The 26,127-nt window shown below is 59.1% G+C and overlaps 1 protein-coding gene across 10 annotated transcripts in view; it reads right to left on the reverse strand.

Annotated features, from left to right (window-relative positions):
* The window catches only part of C18H16orf95 (chromosome 18 C16orf95 homolog), a 138,107-nt gene that overhangs the window by 92,741 nt on the left and 19,239 nt on the right, over positions 1-26,127 (reverse strand). Inside the window, exon 7 of one of the 10 annotated variants that reach the window (XM_051840318.2) lies at positions 20,472-20,856. The exons of the other annotated variants lie outside the window; for them this stretch is intronic. Coding sequence (XP_051696278.2) covers positions 20,549-20,856 — 308 coding nt within the window. The 3' untranslated portion in view covers positions 20,472-20,548. Of the gene's footprint in view, positions 1-20,471; positions 20,857-26,127 lie in introns of those variants that run through there. 10 annotated transcript variants of the gene reach the window in all.

The following is a 26,127-nucleotide window of genomic DNA, read 5'->3' on the forward strand; positions in this document are numbered from 1 at the left end:
TGGTGAGCACATGGAGAAATCAGAATCTCGTGTGTGCTGGTGGGATGCAAAATGGTGAGGCCACTGGAAGATGCCTGGCGGCAACTCGGAGGTCACATGTGGGAGCAGGCGCTGTGGCGCAGCGGGTAAAGCCGCCCCTGCGACGCGGCATCCCATATGGGCGCTGGTTCGTGTCCCGGATGCTCCACTTCCAACCCAGCTCCCTGCTAGCGTGCCTGGGAAAGCAGCAGCAGATGGCCCACGTGCTTGGCCCCTGCACCCACGTGGGAGACCCGGAAGAAGCTCCTGGCTTTGGCCTGGCACAGTCCTGGCCATCACAGCCATTTGGGGAGCAAACCAGCAGATTAAAGATTTCTCCCTCCCTCCCTCTCTCTCACTGTAACTCTGCCTTTCAAATAAAGAAATAGAATTGGGAGGAGGGGCGGTTACACATGGTTATGGCCTGACCCAGCAATTCTGCTCCTACAAACGAAAACTAGTCCACTCTGAAACTCGTACACAAATGTTCACAGCGGCCATATCACCGATGGCCCCAAAGCGGAAACAAGACAAATTTCCATCAGCTGAAAGGGGTGAACAAAACGTGACCTGCTGTACGACAGGACACGACTCAACAGGAGGAGGGAGCTGACACCTGCCACCACCGGGGCGAGCCTGGAGAACTGAGGCTGAGTGGGAGAAGGCAGACTCAAAGCGCCACACGCTGCACGACCCGTTTCTGTCAAACGCCCAAGGGGCTGGCGCTGTCACGTGGCAGGTTAAGCTGCAGCCTCCAACGCCGCCATCCCATCTGGGTACCAGTTCAAGTCCCAGCTGCTGCACTTCCAATCCACGAGGCTGGGAATGCAGCACAGGATGGCCCAAGGCCTTGGGCCCCTGCAACCCATGTGAGAGCCGGAAGAAGCTCCTGGCTCCAGCCCGGCCCAGCCCATCATTACAGTCATTTGGGGAGTGAACCAAAGGATGGATGGATGATGTCTGTCTCTCTAACTCTGCCTTTCAAATAAATCAATCTTGAGAGAGAGAGAGAGAGAGAGAGAGAAAAGGAGGGGGGGGAGGGAGGAGGGGGAGGGAGGAGGGGAGGAGGAGGGGAGGGGGGAGGGGGTAGGAGGAGGGGAGGGGTGGGGGAAGAGGAGGGGAGGGGTGGGGAGGGGACACAGGAGAGGAAGTTTCCCTCGGGGGGATGAGAAGACCCCAAACCCACTCTATCTCTGCAGCAATGTTGAGCCACCACCAGCGATGCTGGCATCCCAGACAAGCACCAGTTTGAAAACTACCAAAAACTACCCGACTGGACCCTTTTTTAGAAAAGATTTATTTATTTATTTGAAAATGTATTTATCTGAGTTAGAGAGAGCAGGGGAGAGACAGAGAGAGACCTTCCATGCACCGGTTCACTCTCACGGCCACAACAGCCGGGGCTGGGCTAGGCTGCAATCAGGAACTCCTTCAGGGTCTCCCGTGTGGGTGCAGGGCCAAGCACCTGGGCCACCTTCACTGCTTTCCCAGGCGTAGCAGGGAGCTGGTGGGCGTGGAGCAGCGGGGACACGAACTGGTGCCCATACCGGATGCCGGCATTGCAGGCGGCAGCTCTACCTGCTGCACCGCATCAGCCAACTGGACACTTAGTGGGTAAGTTTTGTGGTACATGAATTATACTTCAATCGAAACTGTCTTGAAGAGACAGCGTACGGCAGGACACAGGGTTGCACTTAAGGGCTACTTCCGAGGAGCAGGCTGGGGCAGTAATGAACGGGGAGGAAGCTTAGGGGCCCTTTAAGGAGAGACCAGCAGCCCAGGGGCTCTCCGTCCACCAGACTGCGGCGAAGGGGGCGGACGCCCCCGGGGCCTCAGGTGACGCTGGCTGCTTTCCCCTGAACACCCTCACGGTCTGTCCAGAGCCCACGCGAGACCCATTCTCTGCCCCGTAACCAGGAGAGCAATGGGAGCAGGCAGCCTCCAGTGAACACTGCTGCTGGCCCAGCTGGCCCTCACGCCTGAGGCCCACACTGCACAGAGCGTGCTCTCTCCGGACACACGAAGCCCGTGCTCACCCACACGCCGCCTTGCTGACTGTGCTGAGCAGGCGGAGCAGCTCCGACGCTGGCATGTGTGTGCGTCATGTGTATGTGTGCATCACATGTGTGTGTGTCGTGTGTGTGCACGTCACCCAGGGTCTCTGTCACTGACCCTGGACGTGCGTGCATCATGTGTGTATCACATGTACATCGTATGTGTGTCACATGTGTCGTGTGTGTCACATGTGCGTGTATCATATGTCTGTGTGTCACATGTGTGTATATGTCACCCAGGGTCTCTGTCGCTGACCCTGGACATGTGTGCATCGTGTATCACATGTGTGCCACGTGTGTGTCATGTGTGTCGCATGTGTACGTCGCATGTCTGTGCGTCGCGTGTGTGTGTGTGTCGCCCAGGGTCTCTGTCGCTGACCCTGGACATGTGTGTGCATCGTGTGTGTGTGCGTCACGTGTGTGTGTGCGCATCACCCAGGGTCTCTGTCGCTGACCCTGACTCACAGGCTCTGGGTGCAGCTGGGCTTCTGCTGGCCACCCTGCAGTCCCCACACTGCCCATGGCCTCGGAAGGGCCGCCTCTCTATGGCCTCGGAAGGGCCGCCTCTCTCCGCAGGCGGTGCAGGATATAGGATCTGTGTCGCACGCTGGAGGGGCCGGGACTGCAGCAGAGTCGCCCCCACCCAAAGCGTGTTCTCTGAGGAGAGCGCCCGGGGACACACGGCGCAGCGAGGCTTGTGCGGCGGGATGCGGGCGCACGAGGGCGCACACCGCGCGAGCGAGCGGGCTGAGCGCAGGGGAGCGGGCTCCCTCCTTGGCTCACGTCCGCCCACATCCTCACCGGGCAGCGGGCTCCCTTCAGAGCTGGCCAGGGCCCTGCCCGCCTCTAATGGCACCGCAGGAGAGACGGGGAGGGGGCTGAAACAGGGAAGAAAACGGGAAGAAGTCGCATTTGGGATCCTGCTCGGTGTCTGGTTCTCACTCACTCTGGGCGCCAGCCCTGTAACAACCGTCGTCTCCTTTCTACGAAGGAGCCGAGCTCAGGGGAGGTCACAGAACGTGTCGGTGGCACCAGCAAGCCCGCTGGAAGAGTGACTCCCTCACCCCTAAGTCAGGCTCTTCGCACTGGACTGAGCTGAGCATGGACCAGGTGACACTGCGGCGGCCCCAGCACCCCCGGGAAGCAGCCTGGGCCTGGAATGCCCCGGCTACGCCTCACCAGCTGGGCCCACGAGTCCACAGCGTCGCGGGGGAAGGAGGGACCACGTGGCACCAGCCTGGGAGAACGCCACACAGGCTTTCTACCGAGCGCGCCGTCCTGAAGTGGAGGAGTCGCGGCCCGACGCTCCCCGGGTCAGGGGCCATCTGTGTTCACAAGCACAGAAGGAAGAATGCACATTATGGGATGGCAACTGCAGAAGTCCACCTGTCCACTAATTTAAAAGTGCGCTGGACAAAATAAGCCTTTTACTGAAAGGGGGGAGGCAGCAAAATTGGTGGTCGGGGAAGAAGACTTTTCCAGAAAGAGGATTTGAAGGGCTGGAACGGATGAGTCACGGCTGCTTGGTCGCCTACTTATTTAATACACTGGGAGTCTAGAAAGCTCCCGCTCACTCAAAAGCCATTTCGCGAGCGTCTGTTCCGTACCAGGCCTGCGGCAAAGGAGAGAGAGATCACCGGGGCTCACTCCGTGTCCCTGTGACACGCGTGCGGCATCCCCTCCAGCAGGAAAGCAGGGCTCGCGAGGCCAAGCAGGCGCCCAGCTGAGACGTGACGCCAGTGCCTGTGGCCCAGACCAGTCGCAACTGCACAGGTCTCACCTCCTGCCTCAGAAGCAGCAGGGCCGACTCCCTCCGAGCACACAGACGAAGCCCACACCTGACGTTTTCTCGGTGCTGGCCACGGTTTAGAGAAACCCAGTTCCATCTCCCGATCCAAGCAAGTAGGAGAAGCAGACCTTAAAGACACACACGTTTCAAGTGAAAGGTTTGTGCCGGCAATGACAGAGCAACACACGTGTGCCAGACTTCTCTCCCGATCTTACACAAAAGATAAAGAAAGGTGTGAAACGAACATCAGTTCAGGATACGCACAGCTGAAGAGAGACACAGGGAGCCCCGCAAGCAAAGCTCACAGTGACGGAGACAGAGCGCACCTTCCCCGGGCCCCTCAGCCGCTTACCGAGGGACCGAGGTGCACAGAACCCCCCCCACCCAGATGGGGGGAGCACCAAGGCACAACTGTGAGGAGTGTCTAACTCTTGGGACGAGATGAATAGTATGAGTGAGACTGAAATCCCCGGAGGAAGAGGCAGCAGGAGCAGCATAAAAACACACTCACAGAGACGATGGCTGAGCACTGGCAGAACTGATGGAAAATCCAATCAAACTCCAAAAGGGGGCTGTGCTGTGGCAGAGCAGGTGAGGCCGCCGCCTGCAGGGCCGGCATCCCACATAGCGCTGGTTCGAGTCCCAGCTGCTCCACTACCCATCCAGCTCTCCGCTGTGGCCTGGGAAAGCAGTGGAAGGTGGCCCAAGTCCTTGGGCCCCTGCACCCCCATGGGAGACCCGGAGGAAGCTCCTGGCTGTGGGTCAGCACAGCTCCAGCTGTTGTGGCCGACTGGGGAGTGAACCAGCAGGTGGAAGACCTCTCTCTCTCTCTCTCTCTCTCTCTCTCTCTGTGTCTGTGTGTGTGTGTAATTCTTTCAAATAATCTTAAAAAAAAAAAATCCAAAAAGATCAAAGAACCCCAAGCAGGACTCTTTTAAAGAAAAACAAAAGACGTCATAGTCAAACTACTGAAAAATAAGGAGAAAGAAGAAATCTTAAGGGCAGCCAGAGAAACTAAGGAACAAACACAAGACCAACAGTGGACTTCTCATCAGAAACTAGGCAGTCCAAGGACAACGAAGCACCACCTTCCACGAGCTGAGAACTGAACACAGGATTCACCCCCAGCAAGAAATACCCTTCATACGTGAAACCAGGCTTCTCAAAGTTCAGATAAACGTCACCTGAAAGACTGTGCTAAAGCAAGTTATCCGTGTGGGAGGAATACGAAGACCAGACAAACTTGCAACCACTCAGAGAAAGCAGCTGTGGAGACTGTTAAAACGCAGGTAAATGCAAACGACCTTTTTCACCACTCTAAAATGTTGAATGTCTAGGACAAAACACAAGCAAAGGATCATGGATTCGTAGCACAGATGAAAGTGGACAGCAGCCAGCACTGTGGCACAGCCAGTTAAGCTGCTGCCTGCAATGCTAGCATTCCACACGGATGCCAATTCGAGTCCTGGATGCTCCACTTTTAAAAAAATACATATTTATTTTATTTATTTGAAAGACAGAGTTACAGAGAGAAGCAGAGAGAGAGAGAGGTCTTAAATCCGCTGGTTCACTCCCCAGTTGGCCGCAATGGCCAGAGCTAAGCCGATCCGAAGCCAGGAGCCAGGAGCTTCTTCTGGGTCTCCCAGGTGGGCACAGGGGCCCAAGCACTTGGGCCATCTTCTACTGCTTTCCCAGGACATAGCAGAGAGCTGGATCAGAAGAGGCGCAGCTGGGACTAGAACCGGCACCCATATGGAATGCCACGCTTCAGGCCAGGGCCTTAACCCATTGTGCCACAGTGCTGGCCCCAGAGATGCTCCACTTCTAATCCTGCTCCCTGCTGATGGCCTGGGAAAGCAGCAGCAAATGGCCCAAGTGCTTGGGCCCCTGCACCCACAGGGGAGACCCAGATGGAGTGCCTGGCTCCTGGCTGGGCCTGACCCAGCCCTGGCTATGGCGGCCGTTTGGAGTTAAACAAGCAGATAGAAGATCTGTGCCGTTCCCTCCTTCTCTGCATCTCTGCCTTTCAAATAAATAAAAATAACTCTTTAAGAGAGAAAGTCACTAACAGCAGCAGCACGAGAGACACAGGGAGAAGCAGGAGGCAGACTGAAGCTCCCCCATCACAAGGGAAGCGGTAGGACTGCTTGACAGCAGGATGAACAATAAAAATTTAGACTGTAAATCCTAGGACAGCCAGTAACATTTCCTTAACTGTTCCAAACAAATGCAATGAGAATGCATTTTGGGGTTTATTGCAGATATAAAAGTAGATGAGAAAATACCACAAAGTAGGAGCAGGGGAAATCCTGACACGCATCCCCTGGTCAAACCACATCTGTGAGATGAGCCTGTCACCCCCAGGGGGTTGTGCCGAGGACCAAGGGAACTCCCGTGTCAGCATCCAGCGGCACCTGACAGCCCCAAGCGCTGGGTAAATATTTGCTGATGAACAGGTGAATTGTTCAGTGTCACGCATTGTTCACTGTGACAGGACTGGGTTCCCCCGCGGCACAGACCCCAGCCGGCGGAGTGCAGGTCTCCTACGCGGCGCTCACGGGAAGTTGGTTAACTGCCAGCCAGCTCTGCATCTTCAAGTCCTGGTCTGGGAGGCATCTACAGTCGATCCACCGCCCGACTCGGCCCCTCCCGGGAGCTTGGGAGTGAGGCGGGCGGCGCGGTGCAGAACGGCAGTCAGGAAAATAAACTCACCTAGGAAAAGGACAGAGAGACTCTGGGCTGGCGTTGCAGAGAGGAATGTTTTAATCTCCCCACCATCTGCAACGCACATCTGCCCTGTCATGAGCATTCGCACTCCGTGTCTGACCTCGCGAAGACCCTGAGTGGTCTGGCTGGTTTGGAGATGAATGTGCAAACCACACACGCGCTGCGGCGAGCCGGCCAATAAATACTCTCCAAGCTGCCACTGACACGGAAGCACCACCAAGAGCCCCAACACTTGACACCCACACCCCAGGCGAGGCGCAGTCAGTGCAGCTGCTGGGGCTGGTCACAGGAAAGACCCACTCTCCATCTGCCTGGGAGACTCGGAACCCAGCTCGCACAGAAAGGGGAGCTCCCTCTGCCAAGGAGGCGGGGGAGAGCCCAGGGCACGCTGGGGCAGCGCAGTGACCCTGAGGCTGCGTGCCGGGCCTTCCACGACCCTCACGCTGTCCTCTCCGCCCCCCACACTGCTCCCCTTGGCTGCAGCACGCAGTCCCCCTCCCCCCTCGGACAGCCTGCAGACGCGCATGCGGCGTGGAGAGGCCCTCGTCTCACCTGCACCCTGCCTAGGCACGCTCTGCGCAGATGCTTACAAAGTCCCCAAGAAAACGGCTCTGACCGCCCCCTGCAGAGCAGCGTCCACTCAGTGTCCCTCCACCCCCCCACTTCCCCCAAGGGGCCCTTCTCCTGACTGACCGGCTGGCAGAATTTGCCACGTGTAACTTACCAGAAGTCTGTTCTACTGTGCTGCTTTTATACGAGAGGGAGGGAGAAGTCAGACCGTCCCTCCACTGGCTCACTCCCAGCTGCCAACAGCCAGGGCTGGACAGACTCAGCCCAGGTCTCGCGAGGATGGCAGGGACCCAGGCTGGACCCACCACACTTCCTCCCAGGGCGTGCACACATCTGGGGAGGGAACCAGCAGACGGAAGACCTCGCTCTCTCTATATATAACCCTGCCTCTCAAGCAAATAAGTCTAAAAAAAAAAAAAAAAGCTGGAATTGGGAGAACCAGGATGCCAGGGTGTGAACGGAGGTGTTCCAGTACAGAGCACGGGCGCCCCAGCTGGCTCTTAGCCTCGATGCCAGATCCCCACTCCAGCGTCACCTTTGTAACGTGTACGGCGATTTGTGTTGGGCTGATGCTTTCCACATATTTTGAATATTTCTGCAGCAAAACTCTGTGTAACTGATTTTTTTTTTTTTAATTTTACCTTCATGATAGCAGTTTTCCCTATCACGGATCCCAGGGGGATATGGGGAATCAGTGAGCCGGCGTCAGGAGGAGGCTGCCACGAACCCCGGCGTCCTGCACCGCCACCGCCACCCCAGCATCCTCTTCAGCCAACACCACTTGCAGACTGGCAGCCTGTGTCCTGTGGCGCCTGTGTCCAAGAGTCAGCTCCAGCCTTGGTGGCTCTGAGGCTCTGAACAGGAACACAGGCTTCCAGCCAGGGCTGCAGCACCCACCCGCAGCGGCAGGGCTGGTGAGGGTGAAAGCAGACGCCCCACGGAGTCCGACCCCTGCTGGGTGCTTTCATCATGCAAACGCTGCAGAGGGAAGTGGCTGGAAGGCGTCAGATTCCTCTGGAGACCCGCTTCTCTCCTCCAGAGAGTGACAGTGTCCCCGGCTCACAGGGAAGAGCCAGTCTAGGTTGCCTGCCAGGAGCACACCTGACCACATTGCCGCCTGGACTCTGTGTGGCCACTCACCAGCTCACCAGCACCAGCCTGACTGGGTTTGGGCTCAGAACGTGCTGCCACTGGTTGTCTCTGCCCCTCCCTGGCACAGGAGGCCTGAGCTGAGAAACGGCAACAGGACAGGAGGTTCTGGGTTCTCCCTAAAAAGCTCAGACAGCCCAGAGCCGCCGTGCTGAACGGCAGGGCAAAGCTGAGACAGGTGAGGGAGGTCCCGGGCACGGAGGGAGGCCCACCCGGGTCCCCGGACAAGCACGAGGAGCGCGTGCAGCTTCCTAACTGAGCGTGGACGACACGGGTCCCACCCAGTCACCGTGGGTGGAAAGCTGCCTCCCGAGGGCCAGGCGTGCAGTGGACAGAGAGGCGGCAGTGAGGTCACTGCGTGCTGGCCTGCTGGGCTCACACTCTGGGGCAGGGAGACCCTGCTGCTGGCAAGCTGTGAGGGCGCTGGGGCGCAGCACGTGGGGGACACTGTTTGAAACACACAGAGGCCAGTACAGGCCCTACAGTGGGGTGGCAGCAGAGCCAGGGCCTGCAGGAGGGGCTTATCCCAGCTGAGACCACCGCTGTGAGTGTGCCTGCGGCTTAGGCATACCCTGCAAGGTAGGGCAGCAGACTGGTGACCCCGAGCAAGGAGTGACCTGGTCTGATGTCTAGTATAATAATAAAATATAACAGCATGGAGCCAGTGCTGTGGCATTGTAAGCTAAGCCTCTACCTGAGGCTCCAAAATCTATACGGGCACCAGTTTGAGTCCCGGTTGCTCCTCTTCCAGTTCAGCTCCCTGCTGTGGCCTGGGAAAGCGGTGGAGGATGGCCCAAGTGCTCGGGCCCCCGCACCCGCGTGGGAGACCAGGAGGAAGCACCTGGCTCCTGGCTTCGGATTGGCTCAATGCTGGCTGCTGCGGCCATTTGAGGAGTGACCCAGCAGATGGACGGCTGCTCTATCTCCCTGTCTATAACTCTGCCTCGCTAACAACGTAATAACAACAGTAATTCATAGTAATAACATAGTAATTCATAGTAATAACACAGTAATTCATAGTAATAACATAGTAATTCATAGTAATAACATAGTAATTCATAGTGGGACTCGAAGGCAGCAGGAAGACCACTCAGGAAGCTTCTGGATGCCTCACAGAGACGCAGGAAGGAAGCGCAGCGGTGACCGTGGCACCACGGCCCCTGCCAAAGCTCCTCCATCCCCCTTCATGCTGTTCTCCTCGCTGTGTCGCCCACAGGCTGCGGCCCCGACGGCCACCACACGCCTCCCTGCCTGCATCAGACCCCGCCTCCTGGTTCAGCACACACAGGGCTCGCTGTGGGCTGTGCACAGTCCTAGGAATCATCAGTCTATCCTCACTGAACCCTCACCTTGATGCCAGGCGGTTGGTGCTGGTGTTAGCTCCATCTGATGGGAGAGGAACTGAGGCTCAGGGCGCATGAATACGCCACCTCAGGCCTCACAGCAAAGCAGCAGCCGAGCTGGGGTTTGGAGCCAGACAGCACAGCCCTGGAGTCCATGGAGGACCTAAGTTGGTCACCACAGCTGCACGTCTCGCGTCTGACAGACCGTGCTAAGCTGTAGACTCCTTAAGGGACTAAGTTCTCATCTCTTCCTTGTTACTATTGGTTCACTTACTACCTGGGAGGCAAATGAATTAATATGTAAATGTGTGGGTGGATGGACGGACAGATGGAAGGAAAGAAGGGAGGGGTAGACGGATGGATCTATAGATGGACGGTAGATAGGTAAACGGATGGATGGACGAACAGGAGAGGGTAGATGAGTGGGTGGATGGACGGATGGGAAGGTGGGTGGGTGGGTAGGCAGATGGGTGGACAGACAGATGGAGAAGATACACGGGTAGGCAGATGGGTGGGTGAACAGGTGACTGGATGGGTAGATGAATTATGGATGGATGGTGGGTGGGTAGAGCGATAAGCGGGTAGGTACATGAGTAGGTGACGGGATGGATACATCTGTGGACAGATGGCAGATAGGTAGGTGGGTGGGTGGGTGGACAAATGGCTGGCTGGCTGGATGGGTAGATAGGTGGGTGGGTGGTTTATGAAGAGGTTAGAGGAAAAGGTTCATGTTCTGTTTGTGATGAGCCCGACTCCATTTGTTACAGAAAGGGCTGGACATTTGCTCATTTGCTCTCCCCAGTCTTTGGCAAATGTTCCACAGAACATGGTTTGGCTGTGAAATGCCTCTTCCCTTCCTGGGGAAAAAATGACCTCTCTTTTTTTTTTTTTTTTTTTAAACTGATGCAAAACATCTCACATGGCTCCAAACAGACCCAGCACCTAAGGGTCAGGAGCTGGGAACACACATCATTAACATTCCCCAAAATTAATGCTACCCCACTGCGTGCCCATGAATAAGGCAGTAAACAAATCTGGGGACGGAGGGAGTTCATCATCCAACTCCTCGTTAAATGGCTTGGGGAGACAGCAGCTGCATTTGAAGCCAATTTGGAGGTGTCACACTGGGTGTCAGGAGTCCACAGGGGCTACCACCCCTGGCACAGAGCAGGCACCTGTGAAAAGAACCCACGGGGCCGCCACTGTGGCATAGCGGATAAAGCCACCGCCTGCAATGCCAGGGTTCAAGTCCTGGCTACTTTACTTCTGATCCAGCTCTCTGCTGTGGCCTGGGAAAGCCGTAGAAGATGGCCCAATCCTTGGGCCCCTGAACCGGTGTGGGAGACCTGGAAGAAGCTCCTGGCTCCTGGCTTCGGATCGGTGCAGCTACAGCCACTGTGGCCAATGGGGAGTGAACCAACAGATGGAAGACCCCTCTCCCTCCTTCCCTCCTTCCCTCCTTCCCTCCTTCCCTCCTTCCCTCCTTCCCTCCTTCCCTCCCTCTCTCTCTCTCTCTCTCTCTCTCTCTGCCTTTCCTCTCTCTGTGTAACTCTGATTTTCAAATAAATAAATAAATCTTAAAAAAAAAAAAAAAGAGTGCACCATCCTGCCTAGAGTCGTACCATCCACCATCCCCAGACCCTGGGTGACAGGACCACAACAGAGTCGAGGACAGCTGTGGACAGACAATGGACACCAATGCTAATGCTAATGGTTGCTAAACCATCCCGTGCTTTGTTTTTATTTAGCAAGCACTCCTTTGCACACTCCTGCTCAGAGTGCTTCAGAAATATTTTTTCTGAGAGGCAGAGAGAGAGAGAAATCCCCCATTTGCTGGTTCACTCCCAGATGCCCACAACAGCCAGGACCCTGGAATTCAATCTGGGCCTGTCACAGAGGCACCAGGGACCCGAGTGCTGGAGCAGACAGCGGGGATCAGCAGTGGAGCTGGAACCTGGCCAGGGACCGCAGCACCCAGGACGCAAGGATCCGAAGTGGCATCTTAGCTGCTAGGCCAGCTGCCCTTCCTGCTTTATGGTCAGGAGTCATTAATCACCACAGCAACCCAGCAAGTGGTAGCTATTATCATCCCTGTCTCACAGAGTGGGAACCGAGGCACTGGGAGGCAACGCATGGTAAACTGCAGAACCAGGATCTGCACCAGATCCCCCAGGGCACATCTGAACCAAAAGGACCCCAAGAAGAGCCAGCGTGACAAGTGCTGGCTTCACCGCGGATGCCTGGTCCGTGCCTTCAACAGACGTCCACCTCGCCCCCGAGAAACCTGCCCAGGAACGCGCCTTAGTGAGAGGTCCAGTCTGGACTTCAACTGAGGAGTCCCAGAGCATAGGGCCAGAGCGTTCCCACCCCTCCCCAAGGCCTGGGGCCCAGAGCCCACGGTTGATGGGCCAGCCGTTAGCCACTGGTGGCCAGGGAGCCCGGACGTGTGGCCGCAGCCCCGTGTCGGGATGACGTTTCGCAACAGTTGAGGTAAGATGTATTATTAAAGTCAATTCCACCTGCTGCTTCTCGCTTTTCTAATGAACCCACTGGGGCCCTTTGGGCTGCATGTGGGCTCAGGTTATTCTCGATTAGACACCTGAGGACAGAGCAGAGACAAGCAGAGGGGGTTCCTCACGGCACAGACACGGGGCCCACCTGCTGGCCCTGCTCTCGCTCACGCAACCTTCCTTCGTGACTCCAGGTCAACAGCTGGTGCCCAGAGCCCCTGGGCACCTGAGGGCCCACAGCACGCTCTAACGGAGGGGTCTGCAGGCCAGAGGGCTCACTGCAGGGTGACTCCTCCCCTCACAACCCACTGCTCTCAGACTCAAGCGACAGCCCTGTCCTAATCTCCAGTAAGTGTTCTGCACACAGACGCGAGGCACACGCCCTGAGCAGCAGGGGTGTGTCGCTCCCCCTCTTCGTGGAGGAACGACACAGGACCCTGCGCTGTTCTTTTGTCTGCTCGGCCCTCCCCGGGTTTGCTGCTGGTTCTTCCCGGGTTGGCTACTGTCCCTTCCACCTCCGTGGAAGGGCGGTTCCCCCTGCCACTTTCCCCACTTCCGCGGGGGAGTGGCACACCGCCGGCCGGCTCTCTCGGGGGCTGCACAGATGTTATCCGGATGTCCCCTTTAGATGTTCCTGGTGCATGTTGTCTCTCTCCTCCTTTATAGTCCTCTTCCACCAATCCCAACTCTGCTACCCACACGCCGAGTACGCTGCTCTCCTCCAATCAGGAGCAGGTCCTGCTGTTTATTGGTTGAACTGGAGGCAGCTGTGTAGAAGCTGTTTCCTCCTCTCCCAGCGCCATATTGTGGGAGAGCAGATGCATAGAATAAGTCTTAATTCCAGTAACTTAGTCTAGTCCGAGTTGCTCCCCACAGGGGTGAGCAAACAGAGGCGAATCCACGCCCGGAACGCCAAGAGAACCCAGACCGGGGAGCCAAGCTGGGGGACAGCGAGGCCTTCCCCAGTGCATGGCCCTTGCTGGGCAGAAAAGTGACCAGCACAGATGGGAGGGCAAGGGGTGCGGCAAAGGAGAGTGAAGAAGAGGGTAACGAAAAGGGGGCAGGCCCATTACTGGTTACTGGGTGCTCCCTTCCTGCCGGCCAGCCCCGTACTGCCACCTGTGCCACCACCAGCCCCCGACCACCAACCCTGTACCACCACCAGTCCCCGACCACCAACCCTGTACCACCACCAGTCCCCGACCACCAACCCTATACCACCACCAGTCCCCGACCACCAACCCCGTACTACAACCTATGCTACAACCAGTCCCTGACTACCAACCATGTACTATAACCTGTACTATAACCAGTCCCCAACCACCAACCCCATACAACTACCAGTCCCCAACCACCAACCCCGTACTACAACCTATGCTACAACCAGTCCCTGACTACCAACCATGTACTATAACCTATACTATAAGCAGTCCCCAATCACCAACCCCATACAACTACCAGTCCCCGACCACCAACCCTGTACCACCACCAGTCCCCAACCACCAACCCTGTACCACCACCAGTCCCCAACCACCAACCCTATACCACCACCAGTCCCCGACCACCAGCCCCGTACCACCTCCGGCCCCCAGCTCTGCGTGGAGAGCCTGGCTCAGGGAGTTGTCTCAGCTTACACAACCCCAGAACCTGCTTTCCACGGTGTGGGGTCCACGTGCAGTCATGCAGGAAACACAAAATTCTCACAGTAGTGACCAGGGCAGCAAAACAGGTGGTCCCTGTGGTGTGGGCTCGGAAAGTCTGCCATGGGAACTCCTGACTCGGGAACCACCCGGCAGCTGGCAGAGGGTGGACACAGCTCTCCCGCCCCTCAGGGCCCACCTTCCCAGTCCCTGCTGTCCCATGCCCACTCACTCCCCTGGTGACTGCCCGAGCCAGATGGTGGCTGGGGTCTGCCCGGCAAGCCCCCACCTCCCCTCCCACTCAGACCTGCTCCTTCCCCATCCTCCAGCTCAGACCTCCGGGGCACCCTCCTGCTCCCCAGGCCAGTCAACCCATCTGTGAATCCGGCCCTGTCTTCCTCAAAGCCCAGGCTCTGGGGCCAACCCACCCTCCCCTCCTCAGCCCCCTGGCAGGTTCTTGGCATGGCCGCCAGAGGGAGCCCGTCTGACGCCGGGAGCCTACAGAGCACAAACCCCAAGCCCTTTGCCTGAGCTGACCTCTGTGCCCAGTCTCTCCTCCAGCCTCATGGGGCACCTGCTGCTCCTCAGTCTTGCCTTCCCCTTAGGCTATCTGCCCCAAGCTGGCACTCTCTCCCCAAGAAACCCAGCTCTTTCCCTCCGTCCCTCCAACCCCCTGCCCAGGGTCCCTCTTCAGAGGGGCAGCCCCATGCTGCGCCCTCGCTCTGTGTGGCCTCTCTCCCCACCCTGTCGAGGCCTAACGCCCTACCTAGGTGGTGACATGTGGATCCGTGACCGCTGTCTGCCAGAGCTCGGTGGGGCTGGACCTGCTGGGGAAGAAGGGGCGTCCGCGCGTGGGCACCCCTGGACCCTCCGCTGTGTCCACTGAGACAAACAGAGGCACAGGAGGACTTGGCCACAGCTTTGCTGACTCGTAAAAGTTAATGACTCACAGGCCCACGTGTGTCGGGTGTGATGTGTTTCACACCTTGTTGACTTTCCACGCTTCACACAAGCCGGCGCCCATGACCTCAGCCCTCGTCACATCACACCCCAAACAAACACCTCCTCAGAGCACGCGAGGGCCAGGGGCTCCCATACAGACAGCCCTCCTCTGCAGATCTTTCTGCCCGCCTTCTCTCCAACATGCTGACACGGCTGGGCCATGTGAGACAGCAGAGGAGCGGGCACTGCCGTGGTCAAGCCAAATGCCACAAATGCGTGAACGGTCGCTCACGCCTCCGTTGTATGCAGCACATTAAAACGACTCAGCACCACTGTTTACCTCTCAGGCTGGTGAAGATGCCACGGGGGAGTGGTGCCGAGCACAAGCCAGGTGGGGAGGAACCACACGCACCAGCAGCACCCTAGAAACACCCTGCACGCGTGTATTTCTGGTGAAACTCGGAACTCACTACAGTCTCTCACTGCAGTAACTCGGACTCCAGCCACAAGCACACCAGCACTCATAAACACCTTCCGCGCATGAGCCAGACTCCCGGATGCAGCGGGCTCAGTCCCAACAGCACCTGACCACGAAGCCCTGGGCACACTCCCACAGTGAGAACAGATCTGGGCCCCAGATGGCCCCCTGTGACCTCCTGTGACCCTGTATGGCCCCAGGAGTGCCCCTCAGCCAAGACCCTACTCCCTGGGCATCAGTGTCCTTGTCTACCAAAAATGGGCACAATCAGGGCCACGCTGTGGCACGGTGGGCTAAGCCACTGCCTGACGCCAGCCTCCCCCATGGGTGTCGTTGGAGCCCCGGCTGCTCCACCTCTCGTCCAGCCCCTGCTGTGGCCTGGAGAGGCGGCAGAGGACGGCCCAGTGCCGGGGCCCCGGCACCAAGTGGGAGACAGGAGGAAGCTCCCGGCTTTGCAGAAGAGCAGCCAGTGCTTGCGGCCACTGGGGAGTGAGGCGGCGGGTGGGGGAGCTCGCTCGCTCGCTCTCTCTCTCTCTCTCGCTCTCTCTCTCGCTCGCTCTCGCTCTCTCTAATTCTGCCTTTCAAATAAGTAAAACAAATGCTTAGAGAAGCACGTGCGTAACAATCATCTTGGCTGTAAGAACTAAACGGCGTCTGGGGTGAAAGTACGGAAGGCCCCTAATTCTTACAAGGTTTGCTTTTTCAAAAGGCAGAATGAAACAGAGAGCACATACAAGCAGAGACAGAGCGAGATTCACTCCTGTTTACTGGGTCACTCCCCGAACAGCCACAACAGCCAGGGCTGGGCCAGGCTGAGGCCCGGAGCCAAGAGCTCGCCTGGTCTCCCAGAGATGGGGGGGCCCAGTGCTGGGGCCACCCCCTGCTGCCTCCCCCAGCGTGCACCAGCTGGGAGCCGGACTAGAAGCTGAACAGCCACTCTGACATGCCGGCATCACACGCAGCGGCCTAACCGCTCTCTGGATCACCAGGCAGCCCCCAGGACCCTCTCCTCCAGCCCCCCCTACGGAGCAGCTGGAACCTGACATCAGGGATGCCAGAGCCAGTGGGAGCAGCTCACTGAGGTCAGGCTGGCCCGCGTGGCCGCACCTAAGACAGGAAGCAAGACATCAGGAACTCCGGCTCTGACCCCGGGGACTCACAGACCAGCCCGGGTCACGTCACTAGGTCAGCGGTGAGTTTACAGGAAATGAGGAGCGAGAATGACAACACATTGTGCTCACATTTTCTTCAAGTCTCTGCCCTTCTTAAACAAAAGGCAAGCCCCAGCCTGGCCCGAGGCAGACGTCACTCCGCGCTGCACAGCTTTCTTGTCAGGGGCCCAGGCAGCCCAACTGCCTCCACGAGAAAGGAATCCACCTGCCGGCCCTCAAGGGGGAGATGGGAAGAGGCTCCAAGTGCAGCAGCCCAGGGCCGCATGTGCAGAGGGCTGAGGCCACGCTGGCCACACAGCTCTGGGCGTGGCTGTGCCCACTCCGGCCTCAGCAGCACCCTACCTAGGAAAGCAGTGGTTGGACTAGGTAACCCTGAGAGTCAGCACACAGCCAGGGGAGAGCTCAGCAGTGCAGAGAACACAGGGCGCCCACCACGGATAGGGGCTGACCTGCTAGGCAGACCACCAGCGTCCCCACACTGCCGCCGAAGTCCAGCCAAGCTTCCAGGGCTCTTACCTGCTCCCAGTCCCAGCACCCGGACCCCAACACGGGGCAATCCCAGGTCAGCCTATAAGTCCCAGGACGCCAAACAGGAGGGTGGCGAGACAGGGCAACGGGAACAGTGGAGCGAATGGCCAGTCGCCACTGCCCGTGCTCCCCACAGACCCCCCCCAGCCCGCAGGTGCAGGCTGCCCTTCCAGGGCCATGCGGGCCCCTGATCACCAGGCACCTCCACAGACAGGCACGTGATGCTTCTTGGCACATACTGGGGCTCCGGGACCCACTCATTCACTCAACACAGCAGCTACTGAGTGCCTACCGTGTACCAGCGTATGCTAAGCGCACCTTCACCCAAGGCCCAGCAGGTGGAGGGAGAGCGGTCTCAGTGAACAGAGATCACCCCTCACACCCAAGACGGGACACAAAGAGGGACACGTGTGAGGACAGGGACGGGTGCCAGGCCAGGCAGTGTCGTCAGACACTGAGGCTGCGCGATCCGCACCTATCAACGCAGTTCCCGACAAGCGTGCCGGGAATGGGGTCCCGTGGGAGCGCGTTAGATGATCTGGGACCAGAAAGCAGTTCTGAATCCCAGCGCCACCATCCACTGTGCAACAGAAAACACGTTCCTGGACCTCTCTGCGCTGCAGGCGTCTTGTCAGACATGCTACGAGGGCAACAGCAGCATCTCCCTGAGGGCTGGGTGGGCTGAAACGCACAAGACGTGGTCCGGCTCAGTGGAAGGGACAGGCCTCCGGACAGAGCTGCGTCCAAGTCCCTGTCCCGCCTCTGACCGCCTCGGGCTGAGAAAGACGCTCAGCTGCTCCAGGACTCAGTTTCCCCTTTTTAAAACAGGCACGATGAAGTGGCCAGGCTGCCAGAGCACACGGTGGACACCGCCCACGGCCGGGACCCGCTGTCTGCTAGGACGAGGTGGCCTCACTGAAGTTGCTGGCCTCCCTCACGGCAGGTGCAGCCACAGCGCGGTTCTGGTTTAGAGTGACCTGAAGAGCCACCTCAGGGAGCCGACTGTCGGGCTTCCCCAGGATCAACGGCCCCTGAAGATGGCCCCACGCTGAAACCGGCGGCGGCGGCGGCGGCGGCGATCACACACGCCGTGAACAGAGAAGCAGGCAAATGGCCGAGTTCCATTTGAAAAACATTTGTTCTCTCTTGACCAGAAACACCTACTTACAGGAAGTTACCAGGAGCAGCGCTGGGGCGCAGTGGCTAAGGCCTGTGGGCGTGCGTTCCGTGCGGTGCCGGCTGGAGTCCCAGCTGCTCCCTTACCGATCCAGCTCCCTGCTGGTGCGCCTGGGAGGGCAGCGGTGGACGGCTCAAGCGCGTAGGACCCTGCCAGCTTGTGGGAGACCTGGATGGGGCTCCTGCCTCCCAGCTTCAGCCTGGCCCAGCCCTGCCTGGTGCGGCCATTCGGGCAGTGAGCCAGCAGATGGAAGCTCTTGCTCTCTCCCTCCCTCTGCAACTCCGCTTTGCAAATGAGCAAAATCAATCTTAAAAAAAGAAAAAAATAGCCAACAGTTACCGCGCTCAGCATCTTGAATGAGTTCCCAACTCGTGCTTCTCTAAGACCTGGACACTGTCTACTTGCCTTGGCCAAGCGTCGAGCGGTAGCACTTGGAGTCCAGTGCTAAGCTGACCTCCACCGTGGACCTGGCAGCAGCCAGAGACCCTTCTTCCCACAGACCGCCACACACGCAGGCTGCTTCGCTTCCGCTGTTAGCCCCCTGACCTCCTGTCCACCCCTGGGGCTGGAAAGCACGCAGCTGCTCCAGGCAGCGCGGCACCAGGCAGGCAGACAGCCGGGCCTGCAGCTCTCCCGAGAGCTGAACCGAGCAGCCCTGGACGGGAAAGCAGGCCACCCACACCCCGAGGGACAAGGGGTCTGCTCTGCCAGGGCCCCGCAGGGACCCAGCAGACGCGTTTCTAGCAGGACGACGCCAACCAGCTTTTCTCAGTCAGAGGACTTCTTCCGGAAGGAGGATTGAGGGAATTCCCCCACGAGAGGCTGAGTGAGGTCCTCCTGCGACGTCCTCCCTGGTCCTAGGACCCTCATCTGGGAGAGCAGTTCGGGGCTCGCTCTCTCCCAAAAGGTGCCGCACCGCCCGCCAACGCCACTCGGGTCTTCCCTCTGCGCAGAACTGCTCCCACCTGCTCCTCTGCTGGCCCCCAGCTGCCCTCGGCCAGCTCTCCCGCGGGCGCCCCCAGGACGTGTCCCTCTCTCCAGGACTGCCCTACCAGGACTGCCCCAGTCCTGGGACGCTGCAGCCATCCGGGCAGGGGTCCACGTGCTCCTCCCCTGCACCTGAACTCTGTGATGGCTTCCCCTGGAATGTGGCAGCAGCGGAGCTGGCCCAGCGCCTGGGCCCAGCTCTGGCAGCTTCTACACCACCTCTGGGGGACACTCACTCTGGCACTCAGCTGCCATGCTCGGGGGCCACCTGGGCCCTGGCTGAGCTCCCAGCTGCCAGCCAGCACCCCCTGCTAGCCGTGCGCCTGCGCCGCCCTGGAAGAGGGTCATCCTGCCCCCAGCTGAGCCCCGGCTGACACCTTGCAGGGCAGTTTTCTCCACTGGGTGTTGTCTAAACTGCAGATGTATGAACCAAACAACGAAACAAACGCTTGTGTGGCTTAAAGGCTTGGCTGTCACGCAACAGTGACGACGGCAGTGGTGAGCAGGTGGCCTTGCCTCGGCCCCAGTGAGAGCTACAGGGACAGGCGCGTGGCCTTAGGGGTCCCTGGGCGCTGCCACAGCTACTGCCAGGCTAACAGTGAGAAACAGCGTTTCTCTTTCCCTCCGAACTCGGCCTATTCTGGAGTAAACCCGGAGATCTTCAAGCTAAGAGCCTCTGAAAGTGATATGGAGGGTGCCAAGTCAAGACGCAGGGAGGAACGGGTCCTGGGGCATCACTTGCATTTCTGGACCACGCTGATCCTGGAGATGGCCATCGCCCCTAGACTTCAGCCTAGCCAGCGTGAGTCAGCTATTCTGCCCCCTGCATCCCCACACAGCAGCACCAGTAAGAGGGAAAACATCTTCAAACACACTGAGATGGCGGCCGACGCCCCCCTCCATGGTCTACAAGGAGTGACAAATGTGCCAGCCCCTGTCACTCACTTCACAAAGGGCCCCAGGCCTGCTGTGACCAGTCCAGCCGGGAGGCAGCCTGGGTCTAAAGAAAGAACTGAAACGACCCGGAGGCCCCACTGACCTCGTCACCTGGAGCTGTGGGCCGGCCAGGCTGACCGAGGACACTGAACTGCCTGGACCTCCGGGGCCCTCAATCCCAGAAAGCCCGGTACACACACCCCCCGCCCCTCCCCACGGCAACCCAACCACTTCCTGCAGTGCAGATGTCAGCAGGACCGTTCAGTCCTAGCGACACCCACCCTGCTGTCCTCTTAGGCCTGGAGAACGCTTTGAAAAGCCCCAAAACCACGTAAGCGCGTCTGAGACGCCGTCAGTACTCCACGCTGACGGACAGACCTCACCGCCAAGGGGCGGGCGCTGAGTGGGGAGGGGGCCGCCTGCCGCGGGCTCTCTCAGGGACAACGCAGGCTGTAGCACGATTTATTTTTATTGCACGGTCAGCTGACAGCACACAAATTCCAAGTGACATCACAGTTGTTTGTGCAGCTAAATGGCTGTCCTATCCCTGCACGGGCTGCTGGCCAGGCCCGGGGACAGCTGCTTGAACTCAGCATTGTAATAACGGTTGACAAGGCCCCCAGAAAGCTGCCGCTCCCCGCTGTGCCCCGGCAGCCTCGGGCCCAGGATCAATCCCATCAGCCATCTTATCTGCAAGGAAATGACAGGATCCCAACTCCCTGCTCTCAAGAAGGGGTCCCTGGGGCAAACGGCGCAGGAGTTGGCTCTCTGAATCAGCGTCGGTGATGGAACGTGGTCCAGGAAGAGCTGGTAGCGGCCCCGGCTCTGGCTGGGAACTGGAAGACAAAGACGACAAATCATGCGCTCTCTGGGGTCCCACCCTCACTGTGTCCTTCCCAGGGCCTGGGGAGCTGTCATCTTGCAATTAAAACTTGGTCACTATGTTCCCGGAAGGAAAATGCTTAAGACAAACAAGAGACGTCAGGAACCGTGTTGACACAGCTATGTGCTCGGTGCATCCGTGGGGCAACGGTGACTTGTCACGTTTCAGAGAGCTGAGGCTTGCCGGTGACACGAGCTCCTTTAACAAGATTTGGTCTGTGCCCCGTGCGTGCACCAGGAGTGGGGACCCCCAGGACAGAAAGGGCGGCACAGCGCCCCAGGCGAAGTCGGGGGTGCCCTGGAGGCCTGGTCCACACAGGAGCAAGCGGGGAGACGCAGGCAGGACGAGGAGGCAGGCACCTGGGTGCATCCTGCCAGCTCTGACACGCAAGGCAAGGAGTGGGTGGTGTAACAGAAGCCGCGATGGAGGAAGCAGCAAAGGGACCGTGTGACCCCCCTGAGGCGCCCCCACCCCTCCCAGGGTGACCCTTCTCTGGGGAGGGAAGCATCTGGCAGCCCAGCTCAGCACACTTCCTGCTCAGCCCCTCAGCCACCCCCCATGGTGCCCCAAACACCCACAGGCCTTGCCCCCCCCAGAAGTGCCAAGGTGCCGGATGCCCCAGGAGCAGTCCAGGTGGACACGGTGCCGTCTCCTCCCCCGCTGGGCTCTGACTCCCCTCCACCACGCCCGTGCCTGGCCCAGGAGCAGGTGGGCAGGAGAGTACAGACCGGGGCCTGGGCTCTGGACGCAGCCTCTGCCTGTGTGAGCCCCGGGGCCGCAGGCAGCTTCCTGACCGCGCCCTGCTCCTTGTCCGGAGGGAACAGGGCAGGAGGACCAACCCTGAAGAGCACTTCGGAGGAGCAAAGGAGCCAACTGAGGTCGGGGGTGTGAGCTTCCTGTCACTGAAACACAACACCTGAGGCAACTAACTATCAGCAGGGATGGCGGGGCTGGCGCCATGGTGTGTGGGGTTGAACCACGGCCTGCAGGGCTGGCATCCCACAGGGGGACAAGTTCAAGCCCCGGCTGCTCCACTTCCAAACCAGCTCCCTGCTAATGCACCTGGGAAAGCAGAAGGTGGCCCAGGTGCTTGGGCCCTGCTCCCACGTGGGAGACCCAGAAGAAGCTCCTGGCTCCTGGCTTCATATCAGCCCAGTTCCAGCCATGGTGGCCACCTGGGAAGTGAGCCAGTAGATGGAAGATTCATTCTCCCTCCCTCCCTCCCTCTCTCTCACTTTGCTTTTCAAATAAACTTTTTTAAAAATTAAAGCGAAATGGCTCCTTTGGCTCACAGTTGGGAGGCCCAAGTCCAAGACCAGATGGCCCCACTGGTTAGGAATCTGCTGAGAGGGGAGGGAGGAATGACCACACACGAGCCAGGAAGCAGAGAGCAGCTGGGCCAACGCAGGCTTCTGTGATGACCCTCAGGACAGCCTCCCTCCCACGCACCCCACGCATCCCGACCTGAGAACCTCCCACCGGGCGCCACCTCCGAGCACGCTGACCAGACCCACTGTCCACCTTGGAGCACCACTAACTGATGACTCGGGGTTAAGTCCTGCGAGTTCAGGGCGAATCCCATGCGAAGCCCCGTGGGAGAGTAAAGGTGGGCACCGCCACCGCCACTGCCACTCGGCCTCCCACTCTGAGGGCACCAGCAGCAGCAGTGACCACAGTACTGACCAGCTGCACAGCACCTGCTGTCCAACCCATGCACACATGCAGGGGGAGGTAGCAGAGACAGAGAGCAGCATATGACCCAGCCCGCAGAGGTGCAGAGGTCAGCGGCCCTGCTCCCCAGCCTCCGGTGGGCTTACAAAGCCATCCCCCTCCTGCAACCATCAGCCTGCGTCCCAGCACAGCGGCCCCTACTGCCCCGGGGCAGAGCAGCACGGGAAGGCCAGACAGGCGTGCCCGTCATCACACTCAGGGCCGGATGTGGCTTGGTCCTCCCCCGTGATTCTGCCACAGGACAGTTTTCCTCCAGTGGCCCGGTGTCTTCCGTCCCTGGGGGAGAGCAGACACACCGTCTTCCCCGAGACGATGCCTGCACACAAGGGCACCAGGGATAGCAAAGTGCACAGAGCATCAACTTCCATCCACTCGCGGGCCTGGGTCTCCACGCCTGGACAGGGAGCAGGCGTTGCCCACCAGGTGGGCTGTCGGAGGGTCCAGTGTACCAGGGACAGACGGAGCACTCAGGACAAAGACGAAGAGCCCCTGCCCACACTGCACAGCCATCCCTACCACCCCTGAGGCGGAGGCGGGAGGTGGCCAATGTGCTCGTCCCACAGCTCTGCCAGTTCACAAGTGCAGGGCAGCCGCTGCCCCTCACCCCCGCCGCAACCAGATTCGGAAAACCGTGTCCGATACACTGGCCGCTGGGCACACGGCAACGCGAGCGACTGAATCCTGAACGGGAATGTAGGTCAAGGGCTCTGGGCAGCACAGAGACACCATCCCAGGGCCAGAGAGAGCTCCACAGGGCTGGGCTCCGTGCTCACTGCTCATTGACATGTGGGAATGGGTGGGCCGGCGCGTGGCGCACTAGGTTAACCCTCCCCCTGCGGCGCTGGCATCCCATGTGGGCACCGGTTCTAGTCCCGGCTGCTCCTCTTCCAGTCCAGCTCTCTGCTGTGGCCCAGGAAGGCAGTGGAGGATGGCCCAGGTCCTTGGGCCCTGCACCCCATGGGAGACCAGGAGAAGCACCTGGCTCCTGGCTTTGGATCAGCGCAGCGCCGGCCATTGCGGCCATTTGAAGAATGAACAACAGAAGGAAGACCTTTCTCTCTCTCTGTCTGTAACTGTACTTGTCAAATGAATAAATAAAATCTTTTAAAAAAATAAAAATTAAATTAAAAAAAGTACCTGGGACTGGGGACGGGATGTGTTCCTCCAGTTCTCTCAGTGGAGTTCTGGGTACCACAGCAACAGACGCCTCCCAACCAGCGTCACCCAGAGTGCAACACAGAGCCCCCTTCTCCGGTCTACCCAGGAAAGCTTTTCAGACAGTGCCCTCTTGTGGCGCCTACGCTAAGCTTCCAGAAGACGCTGGAAGGCAGAGGAGAGCCCCAGTCTGTGATCCCGACACGGCTACGCAACACCCAGTGTCACCAGGACAGCACAGCCACAGGACAACGGGGCAAATGCTCCAAGAACAAAACCTCCGTCGCCAAGGTCCAGACATCAGCCCTACCAGGTTTTCTGCTGTGGCCTCCAAGTGGTCCCCTGCACCCACTCCAGCCTGTCTGCCCATGCAACTCGTCTGAGCCAGGGAGGTTTCTCTAAAGCGCTCACCGCTTTAGAGGTGACCTCCTAACGGCTCCCGAGGGCAGCCAATGCCTGCTCCACCTCCTTCGCTCTCACGTGGCCAGAACGCCCCAGACCTGCACACCTGCTGTGCCCCTGCCCTCACTCTCTGCTGACAGGTTAGCGGGACGTCTTCAGCTCTGCTCCCGATGGCCCTTCCTACAGGAAGCTTCTCTGAGCCCCAACACCAGTCTGCACACCGTGTCTTACCTTGAGCTCCTCTCAAAAGCACAGCCGGAGGCAAGCAGAGTTCAAGAGTTTTACTGGGGAAGGGCTCCAGTGAGCCCGGGACGGAAGGGGTCAGGACACAGGGGGTAGCGAGAAGGTGAGCACGGAGGGCAGCCGGGCTCATCTGCGGGGGAGGGGCTGAGGGGGCCGGGATGCTGTCACACCTACCCATCGCCGGCCGAGGGCATCCAGCCTGTCCCTGCCGGGGCTCCTGCACCCAGAGAACAGCCTGGGCAGGAGCCGCTGGTCCTGTGGCAACACGGCAGAGGTAGGCAGGAGGTGGGCAGTGCCCCAGCCCTTCCCCCAGACTCACACACACCCCCTCGCTGTGCGCATCACCGCATCCCTGCAGCCCCAGGGCACGTGGGCCCAGGGCACCGGCAGCCCTCTCACACGTCCCAGTGCCTGCCCCACAGCAGCACCCAGCAAGCGCCTGCGATTCAGCCACGTTGCCCCAGGAGAACATGGCTTCCACTCCCCGGGAAGACGACAGGGCCCCCCGGCGGTCATCACAGAGGCCCCAGGTCCCCTGAGGGCCCTGCCGCAGGCCACGGACTCAGCACCTCTGTCCTGTGCACCTGGACTCCCACCTCTCTTCCTTCCCCCTCCCAGCGCAAGCCCTCTGGAGTCTGGCCTGTTTGCCACTTTAAATCCTCCCTCCACTCACCTCCGTGAGAACCCGCCCATTGCTTCCTGCCTCGGCAGTGGTAACGGGTTAGCTCAGGTGAAGAGTGGGAGTGGTTTCCGTTCCTCCTGGCCCTTCCCTGTACTCTGAGAACCCTCCCCAGTGACCTGTATTGCTTTTTCAATTAAATTTGTATTTCGAGGTGATTACAGATTCACCGCTTCCGACTCAGGCACCGAGAGATCCCGTGTCACCCTGCATCCAGCGGCCCCAGCTGGCAACACCCGCAAAACCACAGGATGGGTCACAGCCAGGACGCCCCCAGGCAAGTCAGGAGCACGCGGAGGCCCCGTCGCCTTTCCTGGCCACAGCCTCTTCCCTCCTCAGCCTCCACACCCACGTCTGCTCTCCACTTCCGCGACCACGTCACTCCGAAACGTGATGCGGGACTACTGGATACTCACAGGCGAAAGAACGACCCTGACCGCTGCTTCTCACGCCCTCTACAGAAACAAAACTCAACCCTAAGAGCTAAAAATCTAACGGCTAGAACTACAGAAGCTTGGAAGGAAACACAGCTGTAAATCTTGTGACCTTGGACTAGGCAATGAGTCCTTCCACATGACCACATGACCTAAATCACAGACATAAACAAACTGGATTTCATTGAAAACCTTTGTGCTTCCAAGAACACCAACACGAAAATGAAGAGGAAACCCACAAAACGGGAGAAAACATTTGCAGGTGGTCAGATGAGTGTCCAATATCTGGACTACCTACAGATCACACACAACTCAGCAACAAAAGGAACCCAGAGACAGCAAGCAAACTGCCGCCTGCAGCACCGGCATCCCATTTGAGCGCCAGTTCAAGTCCCGGCTGCTCCACTTCTAACCCAGTTCCCTGCTAACGGCCTGGGAAAGCGGCAGAGCATGGCCCGAGTGCTTGTGCCCCGGCACCGACGTGGGAGGCCCGGAAGAAGCTCCCGGCTTCAGCATGACCTAGTCCCAGCCATCGCAGCCATCTGGGGAGTGAACCAGCAGATGGAAGATCTCTCTGTCT

Source organism: Oryctolagus cuniculus, chromosome 18 (genome assembly GCF_964237555.1).
Source record: "Oryctolagus cuniculus chromosome 18, mOryCun1.1, whole genome shotgun sequence".
In the NCBI taxonomy this organism is placed as follows: domain Eukaryota; kingdom Metazoa; phylum Chordata; class Mammalia; order Lagomorpha; family Leporidae; genus Oryctolagus; species Oryctolagus cuniculus.